Consider the following 27,067-nt stretch of genomic DNA (forward strand, 5'->3'; position numbering starts at 1 on the left):
CTGGCTGGCAGATGGCAGCCGGGTAAACAGCACCAGTCCTGCCAAGCGTCACGCAACAGGTGTGACGTTCACGCATTCCAGTGCGGTGATCCGCATCACCGCACTGGAATGCATTGTCACGCATAATTACCACCTGCCTGCCAGGCGTGCCACCAACGTCACCAGGCTGTGCCCGGGATCGCTCTGCTGCTCTGAGAGAGGTGAGCCTGCTTTGAGTTCCAAACAGTTAACAAGACTGCTCTCAGCTCTGTGGCTGAGAGCGCTACAATATTTCTCTCTGACTCTCTGCCCGGAGTCAGTGTTGCCCTGGAAACAAGATACGCAAATCATGGTGCTGGCGGCGCGCGGCTCTCAAACTTAGCATCACTGCAGGGGGGCGGGCTGCCCTCTCACTCACTGCAGCTGTCAATCACTGACCGGTGTGGCACCAGGGGGCCGGGAATAAATCCATCCGGATGTGCGGCTGTTAGAGTGCCATCACGTCCGGAGAAACAGAAAGTGAGCAGAAGTGGCGGGGGAATCCGAGAGACTGCAGGCTGCTCACAGTCTCTCTCTCATGCCATGGACGCCCCATTAAATACCGCCGTTCACGCGGTAATTTATGTTGGTGCGGCACCGTGCGGCTGAATGGAATCCACATCACCGCACTGGAATGCATTGTCACGCATGCATAGCTACCAAGGTTTCAGGGGGTTCGGTGAGGGCGAGGTCGGCGGATCGGAGGTTCCTTTTGGGTACGTGGAAGTAGATTATGGCGTTGAGATATCGGGGTTCAGGAGGCATTTGTGGGAGTGGGTGAGTATCTTGAAAGTGACTCTTTTCTTGATGTGGGAGCCAGTGGAGGTTACGCAGGTGCTGGGTGATGTGTTCGTGTTGAGGGATGCCGAGGACGAGTCTGGCTGCGGTGTTCTGTATGGTTTGGAGTTTGAGGAGCAGGGACTTGTTGATTCCGGCGTAGAGGGTGTTTCCTTAGTCCAGTCTGCTAGTTATGAGTGCATGGGTGACGATCTTCCTTGATTCGGTGGGGATCCATTTGAAGGTCTTTCAGGGGATGCAGAGGTTATTGAAGCAGGTGGATGCGACGGCGTTGGCCTGTCAGGTCACGGAGAGGGAGGAGTAGAGAATGATGCAGAGGTTTTAGGCGTGGTCTGTGGGGGTAGGGGGGCTGCACGGGACAACACCAGGTGTTGTCCCATGCAGAGGGAGAGGAGACGAGGACCTCTGTCTTCTCTGAGATGAGCTTCAGGCAGCTGCTGCTCATCCAGGATGCAACATCCTTTATTCCTTCCTTGAAGTTGAGTCCTGTGGTGATTGGGTCCTTGGTGAGGGAGAAGATGAGCTGGGTGTTGTCTGATGATGGCAGCGAGCATGGCCATGTAGATTTTGAAGAGCGTGGGTCTGAGCGACGATCCTTGGGATTCTCCGCAGTTGATTTCCATGGGTTCGGAGATGAAGGGTGGAAGTCTGATTCTTTGGCTTCTGCCGGTGAGGAAGGAGTGGAGCCTGTCCAGAGCGGTTCCCTGTATGCAGGATTTGCGGAGTCTGGCGGCGAGTGTGCGGGGGGAAACTGTGCAAAAGGGTGCAGAGAGGTTGAGTACGATCATGGCTGCGGTGTGTCCTTGGTTGAGGAGGGTGCGGATGTCTTCTGTGGCGGCGAGTAGAGGGGTGTCAGTGCTGTGGTTGCTGCAGAATCTGAATTTGGAGGGGTCTAGGATGGAGTTTTCTTCAATGAATTTCGTTAGTTGCAGGTTGACGATCTTCTCTGTGACTTTTGCTGCGAGGGGAAGGAGATAGATGGGTTGTAGTTCTTGAGGTCCGATGGATCTGCTGAGGGCTTCTTTAGTAGGGGTCTAACTTCTGCACGTTTCCAGTCGTCTGGAAAAATGCCGGTGGTGTTGATTGTGCGTCGTAGTTCCTTAGCGATGGTGGTGGCGGTTCTGTGCTTGAGCAGGAGTCCATGGGGGCTCCCGAGTGGATGCTTTCATGGTCTATGCGGTGTGTCCGTGGTGACTGGGGTCCAGGCGGAGATGGTGGGCTGACTGGCGTTGCTGGAGGGGGGAGTGGTTTCGGAGTAGGGTGTCTGGTCGCTGAAGTTTTCATAGAGGCCCTTGATTTTCTGATGTAAGTTGGAGCCGAGCTTGTTGCAGAGGTCCTGGGAGGGGTGATATCTGTGGTTTTGTTGGGCGGTTTGGTGAATTCCTGGATGATGCTGAAGAGTTCTTTGGAGCTGCTGGAGTTGGCAAGCATCTTGTTCTGGATGAAGGTCCATTTTGGGAGCTGAAGTGTTGGTGGTATTCTGTCATTGTGTTCTTGTAGTTGATGTAGTCCTCCGAGGATTTGCTGTTTCTCCAATTCTTCTTGAGACATCTGCAGGTGCGTCTGGATTCTTGGAGGTCGGTGGTGAACCAGGTGGCTTTTCTGGGGCTCTGCTTGTCGGGGGTAGGTAGGGGTGTAAGCTCGTCTGCGTAGTTGGAGATCCATCAGTGGAGTTCTTCGGCTGCGAGGTTATCGTTGGTCGAGGTGGCATAGGCATAGCGGTTGAGGGTGGAGTTCAGCTGCTCCAGTTTCTTCCTGTAGGTTGGGGTGCAGGTTTGGACGCCATTGGTTTGCCGACAGTGTACGCAGTGGTGGTGCGTACATGGGGGTTGCATGGTGTGGCTGAAGTGGATGTTGTTACCTCCTATGAAGATGGGGTCGAGGGTATGTCCTGCCTTGTGGGTGGGGTTGGTGACAAGTTGTTTCAGTCCGAGGTTGGTGAGGTTGTCCAGGAGGGTGGCGAAGTGGGGGTCGGTCATATTGTTGAGGTGGAAGTTGAAGTCTCCGATGCATGTGTAGTCCGTGGAGGAGATGGCGTGGGGTGCTATGATGTTGGCGAAGGTGGTGGTGAACGCAGTTCGCGTTACAGGAGGTCTGTAGCGGAGGGTGCTTCTTAGGGTCCTTCTGGGGCTGGTCTGGATCTTGAAATGGAGGGGTTCGTTGTGGACGGGCTGTCGCTCGAACTCAAGGTCATGAGTCGGAGGAAGCTCTTGTGTATGATGGCAAGTCCTTCTCCTGGGCGGTTGGGGTGGTCCTTCCTCTTGATCTTGTATTTGTCAGGGATGGCGGAAGGCGATGCCGGGGGCGGTCCAGGTTTCTGTGAAGAAGGTGATGTCTGTTGAGAGGGTGTCGATGAAGTCCCAGATCTCTATGGCGTGGCTGTGCATGGAGCACATGTTGAGGAGGATGCACCTCAGGACTTCGGTGGTATTGTCGTCCGACGTGTGTGCAGTGGCCGCAGGGGTGCGGATGGAGGTGAAGGTCTGGCGGCAGTGACGGCAGGAGAACTGGCCATAGGTGGTGTTTGGCGTGGACAGCTGGCAGTTGTTCCTGCCGGGGTTGAGTGAATGGAGGGCAGCTATGTCATAGCGGTGGGTGGCCGGAGATCTAGGGTCCCTGGCGCTGGATACGGATGTGTTGCGGACGGGTGCATGCGGGTTTGCCTTTGGCATGCCTTTGGCGTGCAGTGACCGCCATTAAATACGGAAGGGGGGGAGCACAGCTGGGAGGTGGGAGCGGGAAACCAGCAGGGGGAGGGGCCATGGGGCAGCAGCGGTGGAAATAACCGGGTAGAGAGGACACAACAGGACAACAGGAAAGACAGACGAAGAAAAAGACAAATCAGGCGAAGAGGCACCAATCAAAAAAGCACAATAACAAGGCACAGTAATAACAGACAGCGACAAGGACAGCACAAAAACGGACACAAGCAGAGAGGCAGACAGAGGCCTCGAACACCTACAGGTAGAGGTACCGCGAGGTCAGCTCTCCTACTGACTGTATGTCATTGACAGACGTACATCCTGGATACATATGTTTATTTCAACCATTTAAAGCCAATTTCCTGATTACATTTTTTACAGACTTGAATTGCAACAGGTTAACCTATTTTTAAATCTATGTACTTACACATCTAACTAGACTTATAAAGCAACATCTTACCCTAACACCCGTACTACCAACCTGCCTTGAGAAAACAATGAGCTGTGATGCAGCCAGTGCTTTCCATGTCAGATCGCTTTTTTCCTAACTGAACCTATTTGGTTTAGTTTTTGTGAAATCGGTTGATGTTTGCACACTTCAGAGACAACAGTGTTATGTAATAAAAGTGTTTATAATCAACTGATTTATGGTTTCTTTGGCTGCTGTACGTTAACTTTTGTTTATTTCCCAAACTAAATATATTTTCAAAAGGTCACACAGTATTGCAATCTGTGCTCTCACAATCTTTTCATTTCATTATCTTAACTGACCTTACTGCTGCAAAGAACCTGAAATATAAGTAAAGGCACTCGTGAGAGGCCCCTGCGGTGAGCGGGCCGGAGCCAGCTTTATGAAACTGATTAGAACTCCACTTGTTGTGCAGACAGTCCATGACTGCAGAGCTCTGAGCTGCGTCACTTTCACAATTGCTTTAGGGGCTCCCAGCTGTGAAGTTACTTTGTGCAGCTGCCTGCATACAGGGAAATGCAGAGCAGCCTCTCAGCTAAACTAACAGTTACAGGCTGAATGCAGGCGTGCGTTTTGTATCCTGTGCTGTAGGAGACAGTACGGGCTACATAGCACGTTGAAGATGTGGTCCCTCCCCCAGCAGACAGCAGGTCTAATGGGATTTGTAGTCCCTTTACCAGGCAGCTGCAGTGGTGTGGTATCCAGCGCTGCATTTGATAGTCCGGCACGATATAACATGTAGAAGATGTGGCCCCTCCTCCTCCAACGGCAGACAAACATTTAGCCTGGGACTAATAGTCCCTGTAGCAGGCAGCCTGTTGACTGGGTCCAAACTGGGGTGGTGTAGTCGGCAAAAGAACGATGGATTTAACCAAGATCTTTTGACTGGGGGAGAATGTTTGCATTATCAGCATTCCGTCCATCATTTGTTTGCGTAAGTCTGTTGACAGTTCTCATAGCTCTTTGTTGATAATTAAAGCTTGGCACAATGGGGTGCTCTCCAGATCAGGCCAAACAGGGTTTTTTGGGTGATCAGTCATAGCTCCGATCCTGTGCTTTCCTGTCTCCTCTGATTCTGTACTCTTGCATGGACACATCCTGTCTGGGTTGTTACTACTTTGGCCTTTTACCATAGGAGCTGATAGCCAGAAACCGGCCTAGGATGCTTGATTCCGGTCCAGGGAAGAGATGGTTTTGGCAGTTCGGGCTGGACTGTTCCCATGAGGCACAGGGTCAAGGCTGATTTGCATATGGCCATGTCTGAACTGTGGTGGCTTTGTGAGAAAAATAACGATGGATTAAACCCAGATCTGTGACTGGGGGTGAATGTTTTGCCATTGTGCGACATTCAGTCCATCATCTTGTATATTTTGCTGTTCACCCTATGTGGGAAGGGTATGCCCAGACGTGGGACCCGTGCTCACTACGCCACTGGAGTCAAGCCATCCTGGCTGAAGACAACTGATAGCCAGAAACCGGTCCTAGGATGCTTGATTCCTGTCCAGGGAAGACATGGCTTGGCAGTTCGGGCTGGACTGTTCCCATGAGGCACAGGGTCAAGGATGATTTGCATATGGCATGTTTAAACTGAGGTGGGTTGGTGAGCAAAATAACAATGGATTAAACCCAGATCTGTGACTGGGGGTGAATGTTTTGCCATTGTGCAACATTCCGTCCATCATCTTGTATATTTTGCTGTACACCCTATGTGGGAAGGGTATGCCCAGACGTGGGACCCGTGCTCACTACGCCACTGGAGTCAAGCTATCCTGGCTGAAGACGGCTGATAGCCAGAAACCGGTCCTAGGATGCTTGATTCCGGTCCAGGTATGACATGGCTTGGCAGTTTGGGCTGGACTGTTCCCATGAGGCACAGGGTAAAGGCTGAATTGCATATGGCCATGTCTGAACTGGGGTGGCTTGGTGAGCAAAATAACAATGGATTAAACCCTGATCTGTGACTGGGGGTGAATGTTTTGCCATTGTGCAACATTCCGTCCATCATCTTGTATGTTCTGCTGTTCACCTTATGTGGGAAGGGTATGCTCAGACGTGGGTCCCGTGCTCACTACGGCACTGGAGTCAAGCTATCCTGGCTGAAGACAGCTGATAGCCAGAAACCAGTCCTAGGATGCTTGATTCCGGTCCAGGGAAGACATGGCTTGGCAGTTCGGGCTGGACGGTTCCCATTAGGCACAGGGTAAAGGCTGAATTGCATATGGCCATGTCTGAACTGGGGTGGCTTGGTGAGCAAAATAACGATGGATTAAACCCAGATCTGTGACTGGGGGTGAATGTTTTGACACTGAGCCACAGAAAGCACAGTCCCTAGAAACTGCCTGTCCCTAGGGGCGATAGCCAGGCTAAGATGTCAAGCAAAGGAAATACTTGCCTACTAAGAAACTCTTTGCTTTGGGGGGCGTTCCCACAATGGGTCCAAGAGTTCCTTTGCTATCAGTCCACTCTCTCAAACTCAGTTGCCTTTTTCAGCACCTTTACTACTACAGCTGCCTCCAGGCCTCCGTCCTGTCATGCTGGCTCTCTCTCTTCCTACACGTAGGATACAGAGTTGGTATACATAATACCCTACCAAGTGTCTTTTCAGACACTTCAATGTTATTAAAGACAGAATTTCTCCTCCACTAACGTGACTTATTGTCATAATGCTGTCCTTGTTGTTCCGAAAAAGACTTGATAGAAAGGTATACTTATCTACACTAATCGTAGGCTGAGACATAATGCAATAATTTCGGATACACAATATAAGTTTAAGACACTTACATTGATTCAGCACAAGTATTGTCAATTAAATTAATCTATAAGATATTTAGGGATAGTGAAAAATATATTATTGTTTAAGTCAATTGCTTTATGGAGAAATATTAAATTCGAATAACTAAACTAAATATGCACAGGTTTAAAAGAATATCAGTGATAATTGACGTTTTGACTATAAAATGTTTTGTTTGTGTATGTATTATGGTCTTGAAGATACGGTCTTATGTGAAGCAAGGTGAAACATATGATAACTGTTTATCGATCTGTCTTTTTTTGAAGATATTGTTTATGATAACCCAATAATCATGTAAACAATATTGTTGTGTTGCATAAACTAGGACTCTGGCCAAGCTCAATCGGCTTTGGCTTCCCCATCCAAGGGTGCCTAGACTAAGTTCAGTGCTCCATCGCTTAAACAGAATTCCAAGTTATTGTACCGCCCACACAACCCCGCTGGCACACATGCTGGTGTGGTGTCCATGCTTTCTGGGTTACAAACAGTTCTGCGAAGGGGTCAGAGATGCAGTGGTAATTCAAACCCAACGTTGTTCTTTAGCATAGCACTCGCATGTACTGTGCTAGGAAAAGACACTATATATGTTTAGAAGTTTTTATTTCAACCGTCTAATCCTGTTGCTTAGTACTTGATTAATAACCACACAGAATATATTTAGAACAGCACTCATGTATGTTACTAGCAGCAAACATCACATGAACATTTGTAACAAGAGTGGAATGTTACTTGGAGCTAAGCAACTGGGAGTGCTATGTGCTACGCTATGAGAGTTTGGAGTAGCTAACTTGCCTATAGAGTTTCTTGGGACTTCGTACACTGCATAGCTGTTCACATTGGAGAAGCTGTGACTATCTGACTTAAGTTAAGAAAGAGTGTTCCTTTGGAAGGAAAACACACATCAGCTGGGCTTAGATCTGCTCCTCTCTGATCGGCTCTCAGCATAGGAACGGATGCTGCAGCTGTCTGGCAAGAGCTCTTGTGATAAATTGGGGCAAAGACCTCCCTAATTCAGTGGTCAATTCATGAGGAACATATAGTGTTAACCACTGTATTTTACTCTACATTGGGGGACTCCCATTAATCCGAGACATAACTGCTATGAACTAGCATGATAAAAATATGTAAAATGAGACTACAGGGGGGCGCTAGAGGGCGCACGACCAAGATGGCCACGCACCGGTAAGGCTCCTGCCACATCGGGCGGAACACTAAACATAATCCTCATCCTACACTGAACAAGTGGCCCTGTATGAACCTACCTGGAGAGCGGAGAGACCACAGCCTGCCGTAGTGAAAGTTGCGGAGCTCAGGACAGAACCACCGCCGAGATCGAAGCCGGGGAACCTCCGGGCAGGAGACAGAGGAGGAGGTCCAGTGAGGAGTTGCCGCTGCGACTGCTGGGCAAGGCCGGGTGAGACTAGGCCCCGCTGTAGGAGGAGACATGGGAGGAATAACGGCCCGAGCCACGGAGGGTGCGGACTCGGAGGGCTCCGGAATAAGATTAGCAGTGGGGAAGAAGTTTGCTGGTTGAAGGCCCACTGCCCGGGCACCCGCAACGTGGTGATAACGCTATGAAAAGGGGTACAAGCGCGAGAAGAAGGAGCGTGACCCGCGCTTGTCACCCGGACTATGAGATCGGCGCTGGTGAGCGTGAGCTGAAAAAACTGGTGTGGGCTCATTGAAGCTCCGACGGGAGCGCAAAGGAGGTACGGAGGGTAGGCAGACTCGTGAATAGACTGTGGCGTCTGCAGCAGAATTTGCGAGACCGAGGACAAGAGCAGCCACCATTTCGACTCACGCAGCCCCAGCTAAGTGGTACCCTGCATAATACACCAGAGACAGGACAGAAAGCAGCACATGCATAGCTCCTGAACAGAAGTGTAGGGGGCAGGCACAGCCAACAGTACATGAAGGGGTTGGAGTTTGGGCCGGCAAGCTGCCATTTTCGGACAGAGGCCATACTCTGGTGGAACAGGTGAGGGGTTGGCACGGGCTCGAATGTGGGAGGCGTGCATGGTGGCAACAGTGCATGATACCAGGGGCTAAGATACGCAGCGCCGCCGGAGTACCAGACCTCAAGAGCAAAACCGACCGATATCTGCGAGTACTGCACGTGGTGCCACACAAAATAAACTGGAGCAGCAGTAAATCGGACCCGAAGTGAACTGCGGAGTGTTAGTCGGACACGTGGGATCTTGGTGTTTAAGACAAATGCGACACGGAAGCGCAACCAGAAGGACCCACACCTAGCATTTGAAGACCCTGCGACCCTGCTTTTATCGACTGCGAAGAGAGAGCAACAACGAACCTGTGGAGTACGGGGACAATAAAGTCCATATCCTGCTTATAATGTAACAGAGATTTGACAACATAGGGCGTGCTGATGCCAAACAAGCTAAACTCACACTTGACTCCCCCAAGGCATCACGACCAAGCTCAGTGGAGCGGAGGGACTCGGATTCAGGGGAGCAACAGGAGGACTACTGGAAAGCGATACTACTGGGCATGAAACAGAGCCTCACATCTATTGATGCGAAAATAGATACCATGAATGCCAGAATGGACTTCGTGATGAATAAGCTGGAACAGCATGATCAGAGACTCAAGGAAACCGAAACCAGGATATGGGTCTTGGAAGACGGAGTGGTGGCGAATGGAGCACAAGTATTTCAAATGGATAAATTGCTAAAAGTAATAGCGGATAAGAACGTTGATTTGGAGGCTCGCTCCAGAAGAAATAACGTTAGAGTCCTAGGACTGGCTGAATCAACCAACACGGGTCGTATGGAAGATTTTATGGAAAACCTGATTGTTGAACGGTTTGGCAGAGACTCTTTTTCGGCCCACATGACTGTGGAACGGGCTCACTGCTCGTTAGCGGCGTGCCCGCCACCAGGAGCAATGCTCCGCCCTGTCATAGTCTGCTTCCTAAACTATTGCGACAGAGAAACTGTGCTTCGTCTGGCCGGGGAAAATAAACAAGTGAGATACAAGAACACTACCCTGGCGTTTTTCCCGGACTTTAAGCAAGCGGTACAGGAAGCTAGACGGAAATACGCGGCAGTGTAGAAAAATCTAATGGCACAAGGCATCCCATACTCCATGCTGTTTCCAGTGAAACTCAAAATAACCCACTTAGGAAAGCAACACTTTTTCACGGCTCCACAGCAGACAGAAGACTACCTAAGAAGGTATCAAAGAGCAGCATCCCAGGAGACGGAGGCGCGCAGGCGCTCCAGGTCCCACTCGCCCACGTTGAACCCGGAATGAGGGACTTGGCTTTGCCTTGCGTGCTAAAAACTGACACGGCCAATTCGATGCCTGCGAACATCTCCAAGTTGGTGCGTTTTAACATAGTTTATGATTCATTAGTAGTTCCGCCCAGACACTCACCTCCATCCCACTGAAGCAGCATGCTTAGCCAAGCGGAGCTGCAGGTGGGTGAAACAGAGGAGGGGAGTGGGCGAGTTGTGGGCCCCTAGTGTTTCCAATACGAGCGCTACCCCCTTATCTCCCTCTGGCAAGGGGGAGAACTTGACTGACTTTTGTATTTGTTACAGGGGAGAGGTATCTATGCTCGGCAAGTTGGGGAAGCCTGGGTGGGGGGAGGATGGAGGGATGGGGGGGAAGTTAATTGCAGCAGGAACGGACATGGACACGGCAAGCACACACTAGGCATAGGGAGTCGAGACAATGGGTGATTGTACATCGGATGTGAACAAGCTTACTGTTTTATCTTGGAATGTACGAGGGCTGAAGAACCCAAGAAAAAGGTGGCAGGTACTGGTTTAGATGGATAGACACCAGGTTAAAGTGGCCCTGTTGCAAGAAACCCCTCTTGACCCGAGGCATGCACCCCAATTCGCAACAAAGTGGGCATCCCATCGCAGCTTCGCATCATACTCTAGTTATTCAAGAGCAGTAGCCATTCTTATCAGACGAGGGTTACAGATTTTGCAGGGAGGCATGGAAATAGATATCAATGGGAGATACTGTCTGCATTGGGGGAGACTAAATTCCTACGACGTAACATTTGCTAATTACTATGGTCCAAATAGGGATGACGCCCATACCATGCTCACAGTGTGGGGCAGAATACAGATGTTTGGTACTACCTATGCTATCCCGGGGGAGGTGAGGAGGGAACCTCAATAATGTGGTAGACCTCCGGACAGATAGGCCCTGCGCCACCCCCATGCATTACACCAACATGCAGAGAACACAAAAGGACATAATAGAAACCAATTACTAGCTAGACACGCGGAGATACAAACACCCCACATTAGGTGAAGGGACCCACTTTTCCGCGGCGCATTCATCTTGCGCCAGATTGGACTATGTACTGGTGTCAGTGGGTATGGCGCATTGAGTGGGAGGAGCGAATCAACTTGCCCACACATATTATAATCACTCGCCGGTTCGGATAACATTGCTGACCCCGATAAATACCTCCCCATATATTAAATGGTGGCTCAATCCCTTGCACCTACAAGGCTAAGTGTTTAAGGCAGAAAATTCAGAAGTTTTTTGAGCGGAATGTGAATTCGGTAACAAGCCTAACAACAGTGTGGGAAGCATTTAAGGTCACGGTACGAGGCTGGTGCATTGCTAAAGGGGGAGGTGTCCTAAAGGACCTACGCAGAACCCTGCATAAATTGGAAGGGGAAATCAAAGCGCTTGAAAGGGAGCTGTCGGAGTGGGGCAATGCAGGGGCTACGAGGGCCAAATTACACACCAAACTGACAGAGTATGAGGAAGCAGCTGACAGAGTGCAGGTTCAGGGGGAAGTCTCATATTGTACAAATTTATGGGGAAGGAGAACGCCCAGGGAAGGCATTGGCAAATGCAGTACGCCCCCCTAAATTTGAGAATTGCGTAGCGGAAACACAGGATGAGCAGGGTCAGATGCACAGGAACCTAACAGAGCAGCTAAACATATTTGTGGCCTACTACAAAAACCTTTATACTTCCCAGAGGGGCCACCCCTTAGATTTGCAAGGATACTTCGAGGACACGGCCCTGGCTTGGTTGGGGGATTCCCAGCAAAAATTCCTCAACCTGGAACTGGAGGTAGACGAGATCACGTAAGCGATTATGCATATGAAGTCAGGGCTGGCCCTGGGATCAGATGGATTGCCGGTGGAATTTTATAAGACATATGTATTAACCTTAGCCCCGATCCTAAAGGCAGTGTACTATGAGGCGTTGGAGGAAGGAAGCCTGCTGGTAACCATGAGGGAAGCCTAGATAATTTCACTACTGAAGCCAGGGAAGTCCCCAACTTCTTACGATTCTTACCTTCCCTTATTGTTAAACTGCAACACTAAAATACTCGCTGAAGTGCTGGCCGTCTGCCTTAACCTCCTGATGGAACAGCTGGTTCTGCGGGACCAGGTGGGTTTTGTCCCCAATAGGTCAACATCCCATAATCTCAGGACCCTACTAGCAGTACTCAAAGATATAGACCCAAACAGTGCGGTGGTGGCAGTATTTTTAGATGCCACCAAAACATTCAAGCAAGCCCGGCTGAAGACGGCTGGAATGCCAGAAACCGGTCCTCTGAAGCTTGTTTCCGGTCCAGGGAAGACATGGCTTGGCAGTTCGGGCTGGACTGTTCCCATGAGGCACGGGGTCAGACTGATTTGCATATAGCCATGTCTGAAATGGGGGTGGCAGAGTGGGCTAAAGAACGGTGATGGATTAAACCCACAACTTTTGACTGGGTGTGAGTGTTTGATTGATTCAGATGCTCCGTCCATCACCACCCCCTTTTGTACCGCTTTTGGCCGCCATAAGTGTGGAAGGGTATGCTCAGACGTGAGTCCCTTGCTCACTTTGCCACTGGATTCAAGCAAGCCGGGCTGAAGACGGCTGTAATGCCAGAAACCGGTCCTCGGAATCTTGTTTCCGGTCCAGGGAAGACATGGCTTGGCAGTTGGGGCTGGACTGTTCCCATGAGGCACAGGATCAGACTGATTTGCATATAGCCATGTCTGAACTGGGGTGGCAGAGTGGGCTAAAGAACGGTGATGGATTAAACCCAGATCTTTTGACTGGGTGTGAGTGTTTGATTGATTCAGATGCTCCGTCCATCACCACCCCCTTTTGAACCGCTTTTGGCCGCCATAAGTGTGGCAGGTTATGCTCAGACGTGAGTACCTTGCTCACTTTGCCACTGGATTCAAGCAAGCCGGGCTGAAGACGGCTGGAATGCCAGAAACCGGTCCTCGGAAGCTTGTTTCCGGTCCAAGGAAGACATGGCTTGGCAGTTCGGGCTGGACTGTTCCTATGAGGCACAGGGTCAGACTTGATTTGCATATAGCCATGTTTGAACTGGGGTGGCAGAGTGGGCTAAAGAACGGTGATGGATTAAACCCAGATCTTTTGACTTGGTGTGAGTGTTTGATTGATTCAGATGCTCCGTCCATCACCACCCCCTTTTGTACCGCTTTTGGTCACCATAAGTGTGGCAGGGTATGCTCAGACGTGAGTCCCTTGCTCACTTTGCCACTGGATTCAAGCAAGCCGGGCTGAAGACGGCTGGAATGCCAGAAACCGGTCCTCGGAAGCTTGTTTCCGGTCCAGGGAAGACATGGCTTGGCAATTCGGGCTGGACTGTTCCCATGAGGCACAGGGTCACACTGATTTGCATATAGCCATGTCTGAACTGGGGTGGCAGAGTGGGCTAAAGAACGGTGATGGATTAAACCCAGATCTTTTGACTGGGTGTGAGTGTTTGATTGATTCAGATGCTCCGTCCATCACCACCCCCTTTTGAACCGCTTTTGGCCGCCATAAGTGTGGCAGGTTATGCTCAGACGTGAGTACCTTGCTCACTTTGCCACTGGATTCAAGCAAGCCGGGCTGAAGACGGCTGGAATGCCAGAAACCGGTCCTCGGAAGCTTGTTTCCGGTCCAAGGAAGACATGGCTTGGCAGTTCGGGCTGGACTGTTCCTATGAGGCACAGGGTCAGACTTGATTTGCATATAGCCATGTTTGAACTGGGGTGGCAGAGTGGGCTAAAGAACGGTGATGGATTAAACCCAGATCTTTTGACTTGGTGTGAGTGTTTGATTGATTCAGATGCTCCGTCCATCACCACCCCCTTTTGTACCGCTTTTGGTCACCATAAGTGTGGCAGGGTATGCTCAGACGTGAGTCCCTTGCTCACTTTGCCACTGGATTCAAGCAAGCCGGGCTGAAGACGGCTGGAATGCCAGAAACCGGTCCTCGGAAGCTTGTTTCCGGTCCAGGGAAGACATGGCTTGGCAATTCGGGCTGGACTGTTCCCATGAGGCACAGGGTCACACTGATTTGCATATAGCCATGTCTGAACTGGGGTGGCAGAGTGGGCTAAAGAACAGTGATGGATTAAACTCAGATCTTTTGACTGGGTGTGAGTGTTTGATTGATTCAGATGCTCCGTCCATCACCTCCCCCTTTTGAACCGCTTTTGGCCGCCATAAGTGTGGCAGGGTATGCTCAGACGTGAGTCCCTTGCTTACTTTGCCACTGGATTCAAGCAAGCCAGGCTGATGACGGCTGTAATGCCAGAAACCGGTCCTCGGAAGCTTGTTTCCGTTCCAGGGAAGACATGGCTTGGCAGTTCGGGCTGGACTGTACCCATGAGACACAGGGTCAGACTGATTTGCATATAGCCATGTCTGAACTGGGGTGGCAGAGTAGGTTAAAGAACGGTGATGGATTAAACCCAGATCTTGTGACTGGGTGTGAGTGTTTGATTGATTCAGATGCTCCGTCCATCACCACCCCCTTTTGTACCGCTTTTTGCCGGCATAAGTGTGGCAGGGTATGCTCAGACGTGAGTCCCTTGCTCACTTTGCCACTGGATTCAAGCAAGCCGGGCTGAAGACAGCTGGAATGCCAGAAACCGGTCCTCGGAAGATTGTTTCCGGTCCAGGGAAGACAAGGCTTGTCAGTTCGGGCTGGACTGTTCCCATGAGTGCAGGGTCAGACTGATTTGCATATAGCCATGTCTGAACTGGGGTGGCAGAGTGGGCTAAAGAACGGTGATGGATTAAACTCAGATCTTTTGACTGGGTGTGAGTGTTTGATTGATTCAGATACTCTGTCCATCACCACCCCCTTTTGTACCGCTTTTGGCCGTCATAAGTGTGGCAGGGTTTGCTCAGACGTGAGTCCCTTGCTCACTTTGCCACTGGATTCAAGCAAGCCGGGCTGACGACGGCTGTAATGCCAGAAACCGGTCCTCAGAAGCTTGTTTCCGTTCCAAGGAAGACATGGCTTGGCAGTTCGGGCTGGACTGTTCCCATGAGGCACAGGGTCAGACTGATTTGCATATAGCCATGTCTGAACTGGGGTGGCAGAGTGGGCTAAAGAACGGTGATGGATTAAACACACATCTTTTGACTGGGTGTGAGTGTTTGATTGATTCAAATGCTCCGTCCATCACCACCCCCTTTTGTACCGCTTTTGGCCGCCATAAGTGTGGCAGGGTATGCTCAGACGTGAGTCCCTTGCTCACTTTGCCACTGGATTCAAGCAAGCCGGGCTGAAGACGGCTGGAATGCCAGAAACCTGTCCTCGGAAGCTTGTTTCCGGTCCAGGGAAGACATGGCTTGGCATTTCGGGCTGGACTGTTCCCATGAGGCGCAGGGTCAGACTGATTTGCATATAGCCATGTCTGAACTGGGGTGGCAGAGTGGGCTAAAGAACGGTGATGGATTAAACCCAGATCTTTTGACTGGGTGTTAGTGTTTGATTGATTCAGATGCTCCGTCCATCACCACCCCCTTTTGTACCGCTTTTGGCCGCCATAAGTGTGGCAGGGTATGCTCAGACGTGGGTCGCTTGCTCACTTTGCCACTGGATTCAAGCAAGCCGGGCTGAAGACGGCTGGAATGCCAGAAACCGGTCCTCGGAAGCTTGTTTACGGTCCAGGGAAGACATGGCTTGGCAGTTCGGGCTGGACTGTTCCCATGAGCCACAGGGTCAGACTGATTTGCATATAGCCATGTCTAAACTGGGGTGGCAGAGTGGGCTAAAGAACGGTGATGGATTAAACCCAGATCTTTTGACTGGGTGTGTGTGTTTGATTGATTCAGATGTTCCGTCCTTCACCACCCCCTTTTGTACTGCTTTTGGCTGCCATAAGTGTGGTAGGGTATGCTCAGACGTGAGCCCCTTGCTCACTTTGCCACTGGATTCAAGCAAGCCGGGCTGAAGACGACTGGAATGCCAGAAACTGGTCCTCGGAAGCTTGTTTCCGGTCCAGGGAAGACATGGCTTGGCAGTTCGGGATGGACTGTTCCCATGAGGCACAGGGTCAGACTGATTTGCATATAGCCATGTCTGAACTGGGGTGGCAGAGTGGGCTAAAGAACGGTGATGGATTAAACCCAGATCTTTTGACTGGGTGAGTGCTTGATTGATTCAGATGCTCCGTCCATCACCACTCCCTTTTGTACCACCAAAACATTAGACTCGGTAGAGTGGGACTACATGATCGGAACGTTGAGACAGATGGGTATGCCATACACCTTACTTGACTGGGTGCAGCTACTGTATAGAAACCAATGGGTATTACTAAATGGCACCAGATCTGCCAACTTAACTATTTCTCGAGGCACGAGGCAAGGCTGCCCGTTGTCTCCAATATTGTTCGCGCTGGCAATAGAGCCCTTTGCCGCGAAACTAAGACAACACCATAAAGAAAGGGCCCTGGTGTACCTGGTGTAGGCATCTACGCATCTCCTTATATGCAGACGATATGGCGCTATACATAAGGAAGCCCCAGGACAACTTGAATCCGATTTTGAGGGAAATCACTACATTTGGGGCTATATCGGGGGTTCAAATTAATTGGGCTGTCAGCAATATTCCCATTGACACATAAAAAATCTCAGCACTGCAGTGGGAGACAGGGGACTTTAAATATTTAAGGATACACACCAGGGACAAGGACGCACTAGTGCGCACTAATTATGGTACAGCCATAGATAAATTAACGGACAGCATATCTAAATGAATAAAACTGCTCCTCTCGATGGCGGGAAGGATATCCCTTATTAAAATGACGATTTTGCCAAAATTCCTGTATTTATTTATTAATAGTCCTTACTACCCGGGCAGTTTCTTCTTCGGTACCCTCAATACGCAGCTAGAACGACTCATATGGGGGGAAACAGCCAAAATTGAACCTCACAATGATGATGTTGCCATACCATCAGGGTGGATACGATGTCCCCAATTTCGAGCAATACTACCACTGCGCACAGGTGCATTTTACTGTTTATTGGATACACCCACCTCGCTTTATGCCACACTTAGCGGTGGAGGATGGCTACGTGGCACCGATGCCCCCGGAGGTATACCTATCACACAGGTGCAAGAATGAGGGCGGTACCCATCCATTGTGGATTGTACAGTGACGGCTTGGCGATGGATGGCACGCAAGATGAACATACCACTAATGTACTCTCCTAGGAAGGCACTGCTGCACAATCCACTGTTGAAGGTTACATATGAGGGACTGTGATGTAGAATGCTGAGCAAACTGAAGTACAACACTTGGGGAGATCTATATACAGGGGGGACAGTTCCAAAACAAAGAGCAGTTTTTCGGGGTACATGAGCCCACGGTTACGGACACATTTACGTACACCCGGTATAGACAGAGCATGAAGGCAGTTACCCAGGCATTCCCGGCGGAACACAACATGTTTATTCCGCTCCATACAATACTGCAACCGGAGGCCCCTCCACATGCGATTTCCCTGCTGTACACGTAGGTCAGAGACTGCCCCCCCACTCATCCCCTGCGTGCTAGAGAAGAATGGGATAAGGACCTGGGGGAACCCCTAACAGACGACCAGTGGGAGATAAGTTGCAAACAGACGGAGGCGGTTACTGGCAGTAGTAGATCAAGGCTCATACATTTTAAGTCCCTCCATCGCCTGTATCACACCCCAGCTAAACTACACAGGTTTCAACTGAGAGCAGACGACAGGTGCGAGCAATGCGGGAGGGAGGGAGCAGACTTCATGCACTTGGCATGGCGGTGCCCGAGAGTGGGAGCTAACTGGGAGGCAGTATTTAAAGGGATGTCAGACATGGTAGGAGAACAGATAACAATGACCCCATTCATTGGGCTCCTGGGCCTGACTCTAAAGACCGCACATCATCAACCATCATCAAAATAAGCTTTATTCAAGATCACAAAGTGAGTCATAAAAGCTACACAATACATCACTACAATAGTTTTAGAATGACCAAAAATACAAGTTAAAAACATTTATACAAAATTCATCCTTATTTAAAAATGAAAGTTTGAAATATTAAAAGATCTAACATAGTATCGCAATGATATAATCACGATTTACAAATGTTTCCTACGACTTATGACAGTCAACAAAAAATGCAACATTACAAAGCACTTAAATACGTCTGGTAGCATTTGCAAGTATGTATACGCCGGACGACAGTATCTGAAGCCCAGCTTTAATATCAAGTGTGTAATAAATTTCTGTCTCACACATGAGAAGTGTTTAGAAAAGAATACTGTGTGCATAGACAGCACATAAGAAATTCTTGGCAATGGGGTTCCTACTTCCAAAGAGGAGGGCGGCGTGTCGATGGGGGAGAGGGCGTGCACCCATTTAAGGAATGGGTGCATGATTTAACCACTTGGCAGGAACAACTACATAACTATGCGGATCTGCTACCAATGAAGTCCCGCCCTAAAGATATATGGGGGCCATTAGGGGCTTACCTCCTGGAGCAGAGTGCAACTATTGAGGAAGTGCAGAGGGAGGAGGGGGGCCTAACAGCGAGTGGAGGGAGGTAAGATTGCCTGAACTGATCGCATGGTAGACTACATGGGTACAAAGTGGGGAGGCCGGGAAGGAGGATGTGCTATGTAACCAAGGGAATGTATGAATATACATCAGGATATAAGATTGTGAATAATCTATTAATGTGATGGGTGCAGGACCTTCAGAGGGGATGGGATGGGCCGACCGATTCCGAGATATTATAATGTACCAAATGTTGTAATACTGGATATGTCATAGTGTGCAGGGGGAGGGAGTTACAGAGTTGGGGAGGGGGGGTGTTTAGATTTAGTACTGTTGCCTTGGGGAGAATGTGACCTAGGATAGCAACTAGGTCTGTAACAGGAATGTACTGTGGATCGAAATGCATATAGTATTGTACCATGCAATTTTTCAATAAAGGTTTTGGAAACTTAAAAAAAAAACGAGATTACATGTATACTTTTCACATTCACTGTCAGACCTTGAAAGGCAGATATCATGGAGCTGGTAGCAGACTTGTGTCACCTTCTGTGGTGGCAAAATTATTGTTTGAATAAATTGAAACATTCTTGAGTTCTCAGAAAGATAATGACATGCTGCATATCGGCCAAACACAGACAGGGTAACTTGTTGAGAGTTAACAACAGTTGTGTGTCTGGTTATCTATTTGGGAAATAATATTGTCTGTGATAACCATATAATCATGCAAACAATGTTTAGGAAATATATGTATTTGTATTTTTGTGATTGAAGAGTGTTCTAATGAAATATATGTCTTTAGGATATAGGACAATGTAGTAAATAAGCATTTTGATACTAGATGTTCAAGCTTTCTAGTCTTTAAGACATGTAGCTACACAGAGATTTGGTCGTTCAGGAAAGGCAGGTTAATCCACTGAAGTTAAAAATGGAAATTGCGAACAGAATTCCAGGAGAACACTGCCTAGCCAAAACTTCCAAAGGATTGCAGTCTGAAACGCAAAAGCATGGTTAATTAGACTTGATAGACCTATCCGAGATAGATAGAGATTCTCAGGCCAGGCACTTAACACAATAAAGACTACGTTACCACATCATAACATCAGATCGCTAAATATGGTGGACGGTAGTCCAACAGGGTAGTGGAAGTTGTTACACCTGATCCTCTGGCAGACCGTGGACCACCTGTCAAACTATAAATGAGGGGGACAGTCTTCAAATGTAACTTAAAAAAGAAAAATCACTAAAGAAAGATGGGCTGGATTCAGGGCACTCTATCAAAAATGCAACAAAGCGTTATACCTGCCAAACCAACGGACCACCCTTCAGCCCTGTTTAGAGTTGGACGGATTGTCAGACTTTCATCAGAAATCCCATTGGGTTGTCGATGGAAACCTTCTTCCGAAGAAGAACGGGGTCTTGAAGAAAACCCATCAGACATTATTAGATAAAGCTGCGCTATATAAGAACTTAAAAAAACAAAGACAATTTTGTATTTGACAAATTCATGTTTAAATCCCTGTTGTATTTTTATGCATTATTAACAAGAGGACTGCCAGAATACAGACATATTTTAGCTTTCCTAAATAAATCAAGTATTGATTGGATAAAAATGACTGAAGTAAGTTCCCAAAACAGGAGGGAATCCCAAATCTCAGTATTACTGGTAGCACTTCTCTCTTCATTAACACAGAAGGAGAGGTAGTACCATCTCAAGCAAAGAGCCGCTTCTCACTCAGAGAGAAGGCACACTGGCGAGAATAGTTCCCTCTGATACCACCTGCGCCAGACTACAAGCAACAAGCAGTCATGCTTTCGAGATTTGACCCCTCTATTGCCAAATAAACTAGGCTTCTAGCTGACATCAAAAATTATCTTTATAGTTTAGGAAATAAATCACATTTAAGATCTCCTTCTTTACACTCAGCAGTTAAATACCATGAATTTAAAAAAAATAGTTGTTTTATTACATATCTAAAAACATGCATTTCTTAATAATATGTAAAATCTAGTCATCATTGTGTACATTTCATAGCATCATGATTGTTCTTGCTGTATCATAATTTAGTTCATGTTAATGTTAAAGTAAATCCTGGCACACACCTCTGTAGTGTGGTTTTTAAAGGCTCTTGGATGTCCATACATGGGTGGTGTTTGGATATGTATCATTTATACAGATCTATAAATTATTGGATTTCACATTTATTGTCACTAATGGCCGTACAAACCACTTGTTTCTAAATATAAATTGCCCAGCTTAGAACTTGTTGCTGTTAACGTGAAATTAAAGTAATTTTGACCCTGGAGAAAACCCCTGTAGTGTGTTATGTATAAGGATGGGTGTCCTGCAGAGCAGTCTTGTTGCTGTTCCTCACTGGCTGTGTGGTGGGGGTTTTTCCCCTGTGTGTGTTCGCTGGTGGTACTGGAGGGTTGATAACTGACTGAAGCTCTTCACACATTCAGTGCAATGGTATGGTTTTTCCCCTGTATGTGTTCGCTGGTGGCTCTGGAGGGTTGATAACTGACAGAAGCTCTTCACACATTCACTGCACTTGTATGGTTTTTCCCCAGTGTGTGTTCGCTGATGTCTTCGGAGTTGGGTTAAATTACTGAAGCTCTTCACACATTCAGTGCAATGGTATGGTTTTTCCCCTGTATGTGTTCGCTGGTGGTTCCGGAGGATTGATAATCGACTGAATTTCATCATACATTCAGAGCAATGGTGTGGTTTTTCCCCAGTGTGTGCTCGATTATGTTTTTGTAGGTATGATGATCCACTAAAGCTCTTTACACATTCACTGCACTGCAATGGCTTTTCCCGTGCGTGTGTTCGCTGATGACTCCTGAGATTTGAGGAATTACTAAAACTACTTCCACATTCATTGCAATGGTATGGTTTTTCCCTAGTATGTGTTCGCTGATGTGTTTGGAGTTGTGTTACCTGACTGAAGCTCTTCACACATTCAGTGCAATGGTACGGTTTTTCCCCAGTGTGTGTTCGCTGATGTCTTTGGAGCTGTGTTGACTGACTGAAGCTCTTCACACATTCAGTGCAATGGTACGGTTTTTCCCCAGTGTGTGTTCGCTGATGTCTTTGGAGTTGTGTTAACTGACTGAAGCTCTTCACACATTCAGTGCAATGGTACGGTTTTTCCCCAGTGTGTGTTCGCTGATGTCTTCGGAGTTGTGTTAAATTACTGAAGCTCTTCACACATTCAGTGCAATGGTATGGTTTTTCCCCTGTGTGTGTTCGCTGATGTCTTTGGAGTGCTGTTAAGTGACTGAAGCTCTTTACACATTCAGTGCAATGGTACGGTTTTTCCCCAGTGTGTGTTCGCTGATGTCTTCGGAGTTGTGTTAAATTACTGAAACTCTTTACACATTCAGTGCAATGGTATGGTTTTACCCCTGTATGTGTTCGCTGATGATCTTTTATTAGTCCTAACGGACTAATGTTCTTCACACATTCATTGCAATTGCATGTTGCCACTCCTGTGTGTGTTTGCTGATGGTTCTTTAGTAACGATGACAAACTAAAGCTCTTGCTGCATGAGTATGATTCTTCTTTCTTGGTTTGTTTCTCTGGGTCGGGTTTATATTCGTCTGCATCCCATGACTGCGTTTCCTGAGGAGCCAACATGGTTGATAAAGCACTTGTGTTATTCTCACATTAACTGTATGTGTGTGTATTTTGGATGGTTGATTTCAGATTTCACAATGAAATACAAGACTCACCAACTACATATATTATTATTTTGGCAAGTAAAGCTTCTTTGTAGGTGGGTATGTCTTTAGATTGCATCATAGCTTTGTGTGTTTACGGGTAAAGATTTGTCTTCCTTCTGTTCGATGCAAATTGGGACAGTCTGTTGTAGATCAAAGACCCTCTCTTTCCATTACCCTTCAGTTGTCGGTCATTGTGTTTTTCTCTTGCTCATGTGGTTTGGACAGAAAGAGTCTATAATACACCTGAATGGTGATCTGCCATCATTACAGGAAGCAGAGCAATGCTGTATCCACCTCGAACACATGATCAAAACAGGAGCTGGTTTGTCAGTGCTGTTGCATTAATTTTTTAGATGTCATTCTTTATCCTGTTGCGTGGAGGTGCACAGCTCAGACTCTTACATCCACTGAACTGCTCTTGACTGTTTTTTCCAGGATTTGCTCAGGGTCCGCAGTCTCGGACTGTGCAGATCTTTTCCTGAATATTGGAGCTCATTTTTTCTAACCACTTTTTTCAGATTTGCACGATTACTGTCATTATTCACGATCATTTGTGCATTCAAGGCTGGTTTCCTATTGGATGTAAAGAGATTTAAAATCACTAAATGGAAATGTAGGAGAAAGTGAATACACAATATTTAACTAGTTGTAAAAGACATCTCTTCTTTACCATTTATGAATGTTACCAAGAGATATTTCACCATACACAGTTATTTAACTAAATCTTCCATTGAACAGGTCACTCTTACTTACTTCAGAAAAGGAGGTGATTTTCCAGTGTTCACAGAGTAACTTAGTACAGAAAGAGTACACATGGAGTGCCCACTCACTATTGGTACAGCTTTAGGAAGATGCACATGGCCAAGATTTTATTTAAACAAGAAGGGATTGTGGACAAAGAGATGGATCAGTATGTGCTGCTGTCACTTCAGTTACAGGAAGTGTATAACAACAGTAACCATATGTAACCATATGACAAAGAAAACTCTTCAGGAAGTATATAAGAAATGTAGCTCCATTCACACTCTTCTTGACAATACTTTCCTGTTAACACTGGATCAGCTGAAGTTCCAACTCCTGTCTTTACTTTTCTGTTTGTTAAGTTATCTTTGCCACTTTCCTGGGGTTGGCTCATGCATTTGTGCGAAGATTGGAACATGGATTATAGAAATTCCATCACAACCTGTAATATACCTGTGATATCTCTGCTGTCAATACATCTGCTTTTTGTCTTTTTCTACCTTACCATGGCATCTAACTTAATGTTTTGCGTTTGGTGCCAGCATGCTACTCTGTGGGTGGATGGAGCATTGGCAGAGTGGACCAAGATGTCTGTTGCAGGTGCGTGCAGCATGTTTACCTTAGGGCATTTCTTGAAATCAGCTTCACCTTACTCCCTGTTCATCGCCTTCCAAACTCCCTTATGTCTGCGTACTCGCTCAACAGGGTTCGTTTACAGCTAAGCAGAGGAGTGACTCGATGCTGACAGCAGACATCAGGTAATCGTCTGATAGTCAAATGGCCATGGTTGGCAGTACCAGGATCATAAGCGTTATTAAAGTGGCTCGTCCCGGACATACAAACGGAGGAAGTGCACAGGTAGCTACTGATGAGGTATAAACAGAGGTGGCAAACATGTAGGTACATGCTCTTTTTTGGGTGTGTTTCACACCTTTACTGGACTGGGTATTGGTGTGCACTATATCTTATTCCTGCGGCTGATAAAGGCACTTGCTGCATGGGTGTTTCTCATTGTGGGGTTACCCTTTGACCCTTTACAAGAGGAGTACAGAGCCTTAGATAGCACAACACCTGGAGGCTGCCTGCATTGAGGGGAAGGTGAGGGTCCGGGTGTCAGACAAGATCAGCAAGGGACATAAATTGATCCTATGAAACCCAGCCGCAGAGGCAAAATCATCAGCCTGGATGGAGAAGAGACGGGTCTTCCACTGTTTCCGGATCAGTAAGTGATATTGTCTCTAAGGTTAGGAGGCATAGAATTCCATCAGGTCGGAGCTAAGACATGGAAGTAGCAACCTCCCATTCTGGCTCTGACGGGACGAGGGATTTTTTGAATTTAATTTTTTTTTAATTTGAATTTAAAAACATTTGTATAGCGCGCTTATACCACGCGGTTTCATGGCGCTTTTCAGATTGCGAGGAGACAGCAGGAGCAGAGGAAGTTAGACAGTTAGACAGCGAAGGCTCGGGAGAAGAGCAGGGTTTTAAGGCTTTTTCGAAACTCTGTGTAAGAAGGTGTCATGCAGAGTTCCACAGGGAGGGAGTTCCAAAACACAGGAGCGAGAACCGCAAATTTTGTTCCGCCAGCCTTTTTCTTTTTAAATCGGGGGATGGTCAGGAGTGCCATATGGGTGGAGCGAAGCTCTCTACCCGGTGTGTAAGGCTGTATGGCAGAGCAGATGAACTCCGGAGCGGTGCCCATTTTGGCCTGGAAAGTGAGGCAGCCAAGCTTGAACAAGGCTCGCTCTTTCACCGGCAGCCAGTGCAGTGCCTGCAATAGAGGAGTTGCACGATGGAATTTAGGCAGGCCATGGATCAGGCGGGCAGCCTGGTTCTGCACTAGTTGCAGGCGGTGAATAGCATAGGCCGGCTTGCCATTATAGATGATGTTGCCATAATCAAGGCGCGAGAGCACCATTGCCATCACTATGATCTTTAGGGCAGGAAGGGAAAAGAAGCGAGAAATCTTCCTAATAGTTCTGAGGGGGAAACAACAGCACTAACCTGTGAGTGGACAGAAAGTGAGGGATTAAGGAGGATACCGAGAGTTTTAACTTTGGGATCGGGGAGTGGGGGGACACCAAGTCAGAGAGGCCAGTGAGACGGGGACCAAGGGCTGCAACCACCTCCGGTCAAGACTAACTCCGTCTTGTCCGGGTTGAGTTTGAGGTGGTTGCAGTTCATCCAATCCTGGATGAACAGCATAACAGATTGGACGTTCTGGGAGGATGAGGGGGAGTGAGAAAGGTTGAAAATTAGCTGGAGGTCATCGGCGTAATTAAACACCGTGACCTCAAGCTGCTGCAACATAAAAATGAGGGGATAGATGTATAAATTAAACAAAAGAGGGGAGAGTGAAGAACCTTGGGGAACCCCGCACACAACCTTACGGGAGGCAGCAGTAAAACCAGCTAGATGGACCGCCTGAGCCCTGTCACTCAGGAAGGACTCGAGCCATGCGAATGCTAGGCCCTCTATGCCCGCCGCCCTGACGCGGGTGAGAAGGATGGAGTGGTCCACCGTGTCAAAAGCCGCGGACAGATCTAAAAGGATGAGGGCCTGCGGGAGATTGATATCATTGCCCTCGCGTAGGCTGTCCATCACTGAGATCACCACCTTCTCCGTAGAGTGGAGGGGGCGAAAGCCCGCCTGCCGAGGGGAGAGGCAGTGATTGGTTTCCACGTGGGTGCTCAGGATGCTGGTTACATGAGTTTCTAAGACCTTACCCAAGTAAGGCAGGAGGGAGATGGGACGGTAGTTGGAAGGGGATGAAGGGTCGGCACCGGCCCTTTTTAAAATAGGGATGACAGCCGCAAATTTGTGGGGGGTGGGAACCACTCCATTGCTAAGTGAGTCATTCTGAAATGTGAGGGGTGGAGTCGGGCATGCTAGGAAGATTTCTCTCAGGATATGAGCAGGGGCAAAGTCCAGGGGGGAACCTGACTTCACCCTTTGAAGCAGAGGGAGGAGAGTGGCTTTGGTCAGGGGGGGAATGGAAGTTAATTTAGAGGTGGCGGCCGGGGGGGAGGGGTTGACGAATGTGGGGGATGGAAGAGGAATGTTAGCCTTGATCTTTGCGACCTTATCAACGAAGAAATCGTTGAGCGAGTCGCAGAGAGGTTGGGAGGGGGGGGATCGAGGCCGTAGCTCTGTTAGATGAGGCAAGCTCGTGCACCGTGGCGAAGATTTCTTTGGATTGTGACTCCGCTGCCAGTATCCAGTTGGAATAGAATATGGTCTTGGCATCGAGGATGCCTTGCTTGTATACCTTGAGTACAGAGAGATAAGTAATTTTTTGGGCGGGGCAGTATGCTCTTCTCCATGCTCGCTCTGCTCTGCGTGCGGCCAACTTCTCCTTGAGGTCAGGAGTGAACCAACGGTTAGCAGCGTGGGCTCGCTTGACCGTGATCCGCCTCAAGGGGGCAAAGTCGTCGCCTGCTTGGGTCAGCCAGTTGTTAATGGTGGCCAGTTGGACAGGGGCGGCGAGGCCGGAAAGGTCGGGGCTGGAGTTCGCCAGGGAAGAGCAGAGGGATGGCATATCGGCTTTGCCCCATTTTCTGACCCAGGTGTTCTTGGGGAGTGGAGGCTTGATGGCTGGGGCTAAAGCAAGGGAAAAAGAAATTAAGAAGTGGTCAGACCAAAAGCAAGGGGAAATGATGGGAGGTGTGATGGGGATGTTCAGGGTCCAGAACTGATCGAGCGAGTGGCCTTGTACATGAGTGGGGCTGTGGACGTGGGGGGTAAAGTTAAGACTGAACATAAGATCGGTGAACTCTTTAGAGAGGGGGCTTTCGGCAGGGTCATTAGGCCAAAAGTTTAGGTCACGTAGGACTAACACTGACGAGTTGTTTACTACCAGTGTTGCAAGGATGTCTTGGAGACTAGAAACAAAAGTAGGTGTGGGGGGGACGGTAAATAAGAACAGAAGTTAAGGGAGCCGAATGAGAGCTAGAGCGGATTATCAAGCAGTCGACTTCAGGAATAGGGGGGAGGGAAGAATCTGGAAATGAAGATCAGTGCGGGCTATCAAGGCCACTCCACCGC

At 48.3% G+C, this 27,067-nt stretch overlaps 1 protein-coding gene across 1 annotated transcript in view; it reads right to left on the reverse strand.

The window, feature by feature from the left end:
* The window catches only part of LOC147661238 (uncharacterized), a 163,574-nt gene that overhangs the window by 111,300 nt on the left and 25,207 nt on the right, over nt 1–27,067 (reverse strand). Inside the window, exons 2-3 of the mRNA XM_086951203.1 lie at nt 21,012–22,855; nt 9,779–9,784 (exon numbers count right to left, since the gene is read on the reverse strand). Of these exons, the coding sequence (XP_086807329.1) occupies nt 9,779–9,784; nt 21,012–22,196 (1,191 nt within the window). The 5' untranslated portion in view covers nt 22,197–22,855. The remainder of the gene's footprint in view (nt 1–9,778; nt 9,785–21,011; nt 22,856–27,067) is intronic.

The sequence above is a fragment of the Lissotriton vulgaris genome, unplaced genomic scaffold, assembly GCF_964263255.1.
Source record: "Lissotriton vulgaris unplaced genomic scaffold, aLisVul1.2 SCAFFOLD_372, whole genome shotgun sequence".
NCBI lineage: Eukaryota > Metazoa > Chordata > Amphibia > Caudata > Salamandridae > Lissotriton > Lissotriton vulgaris.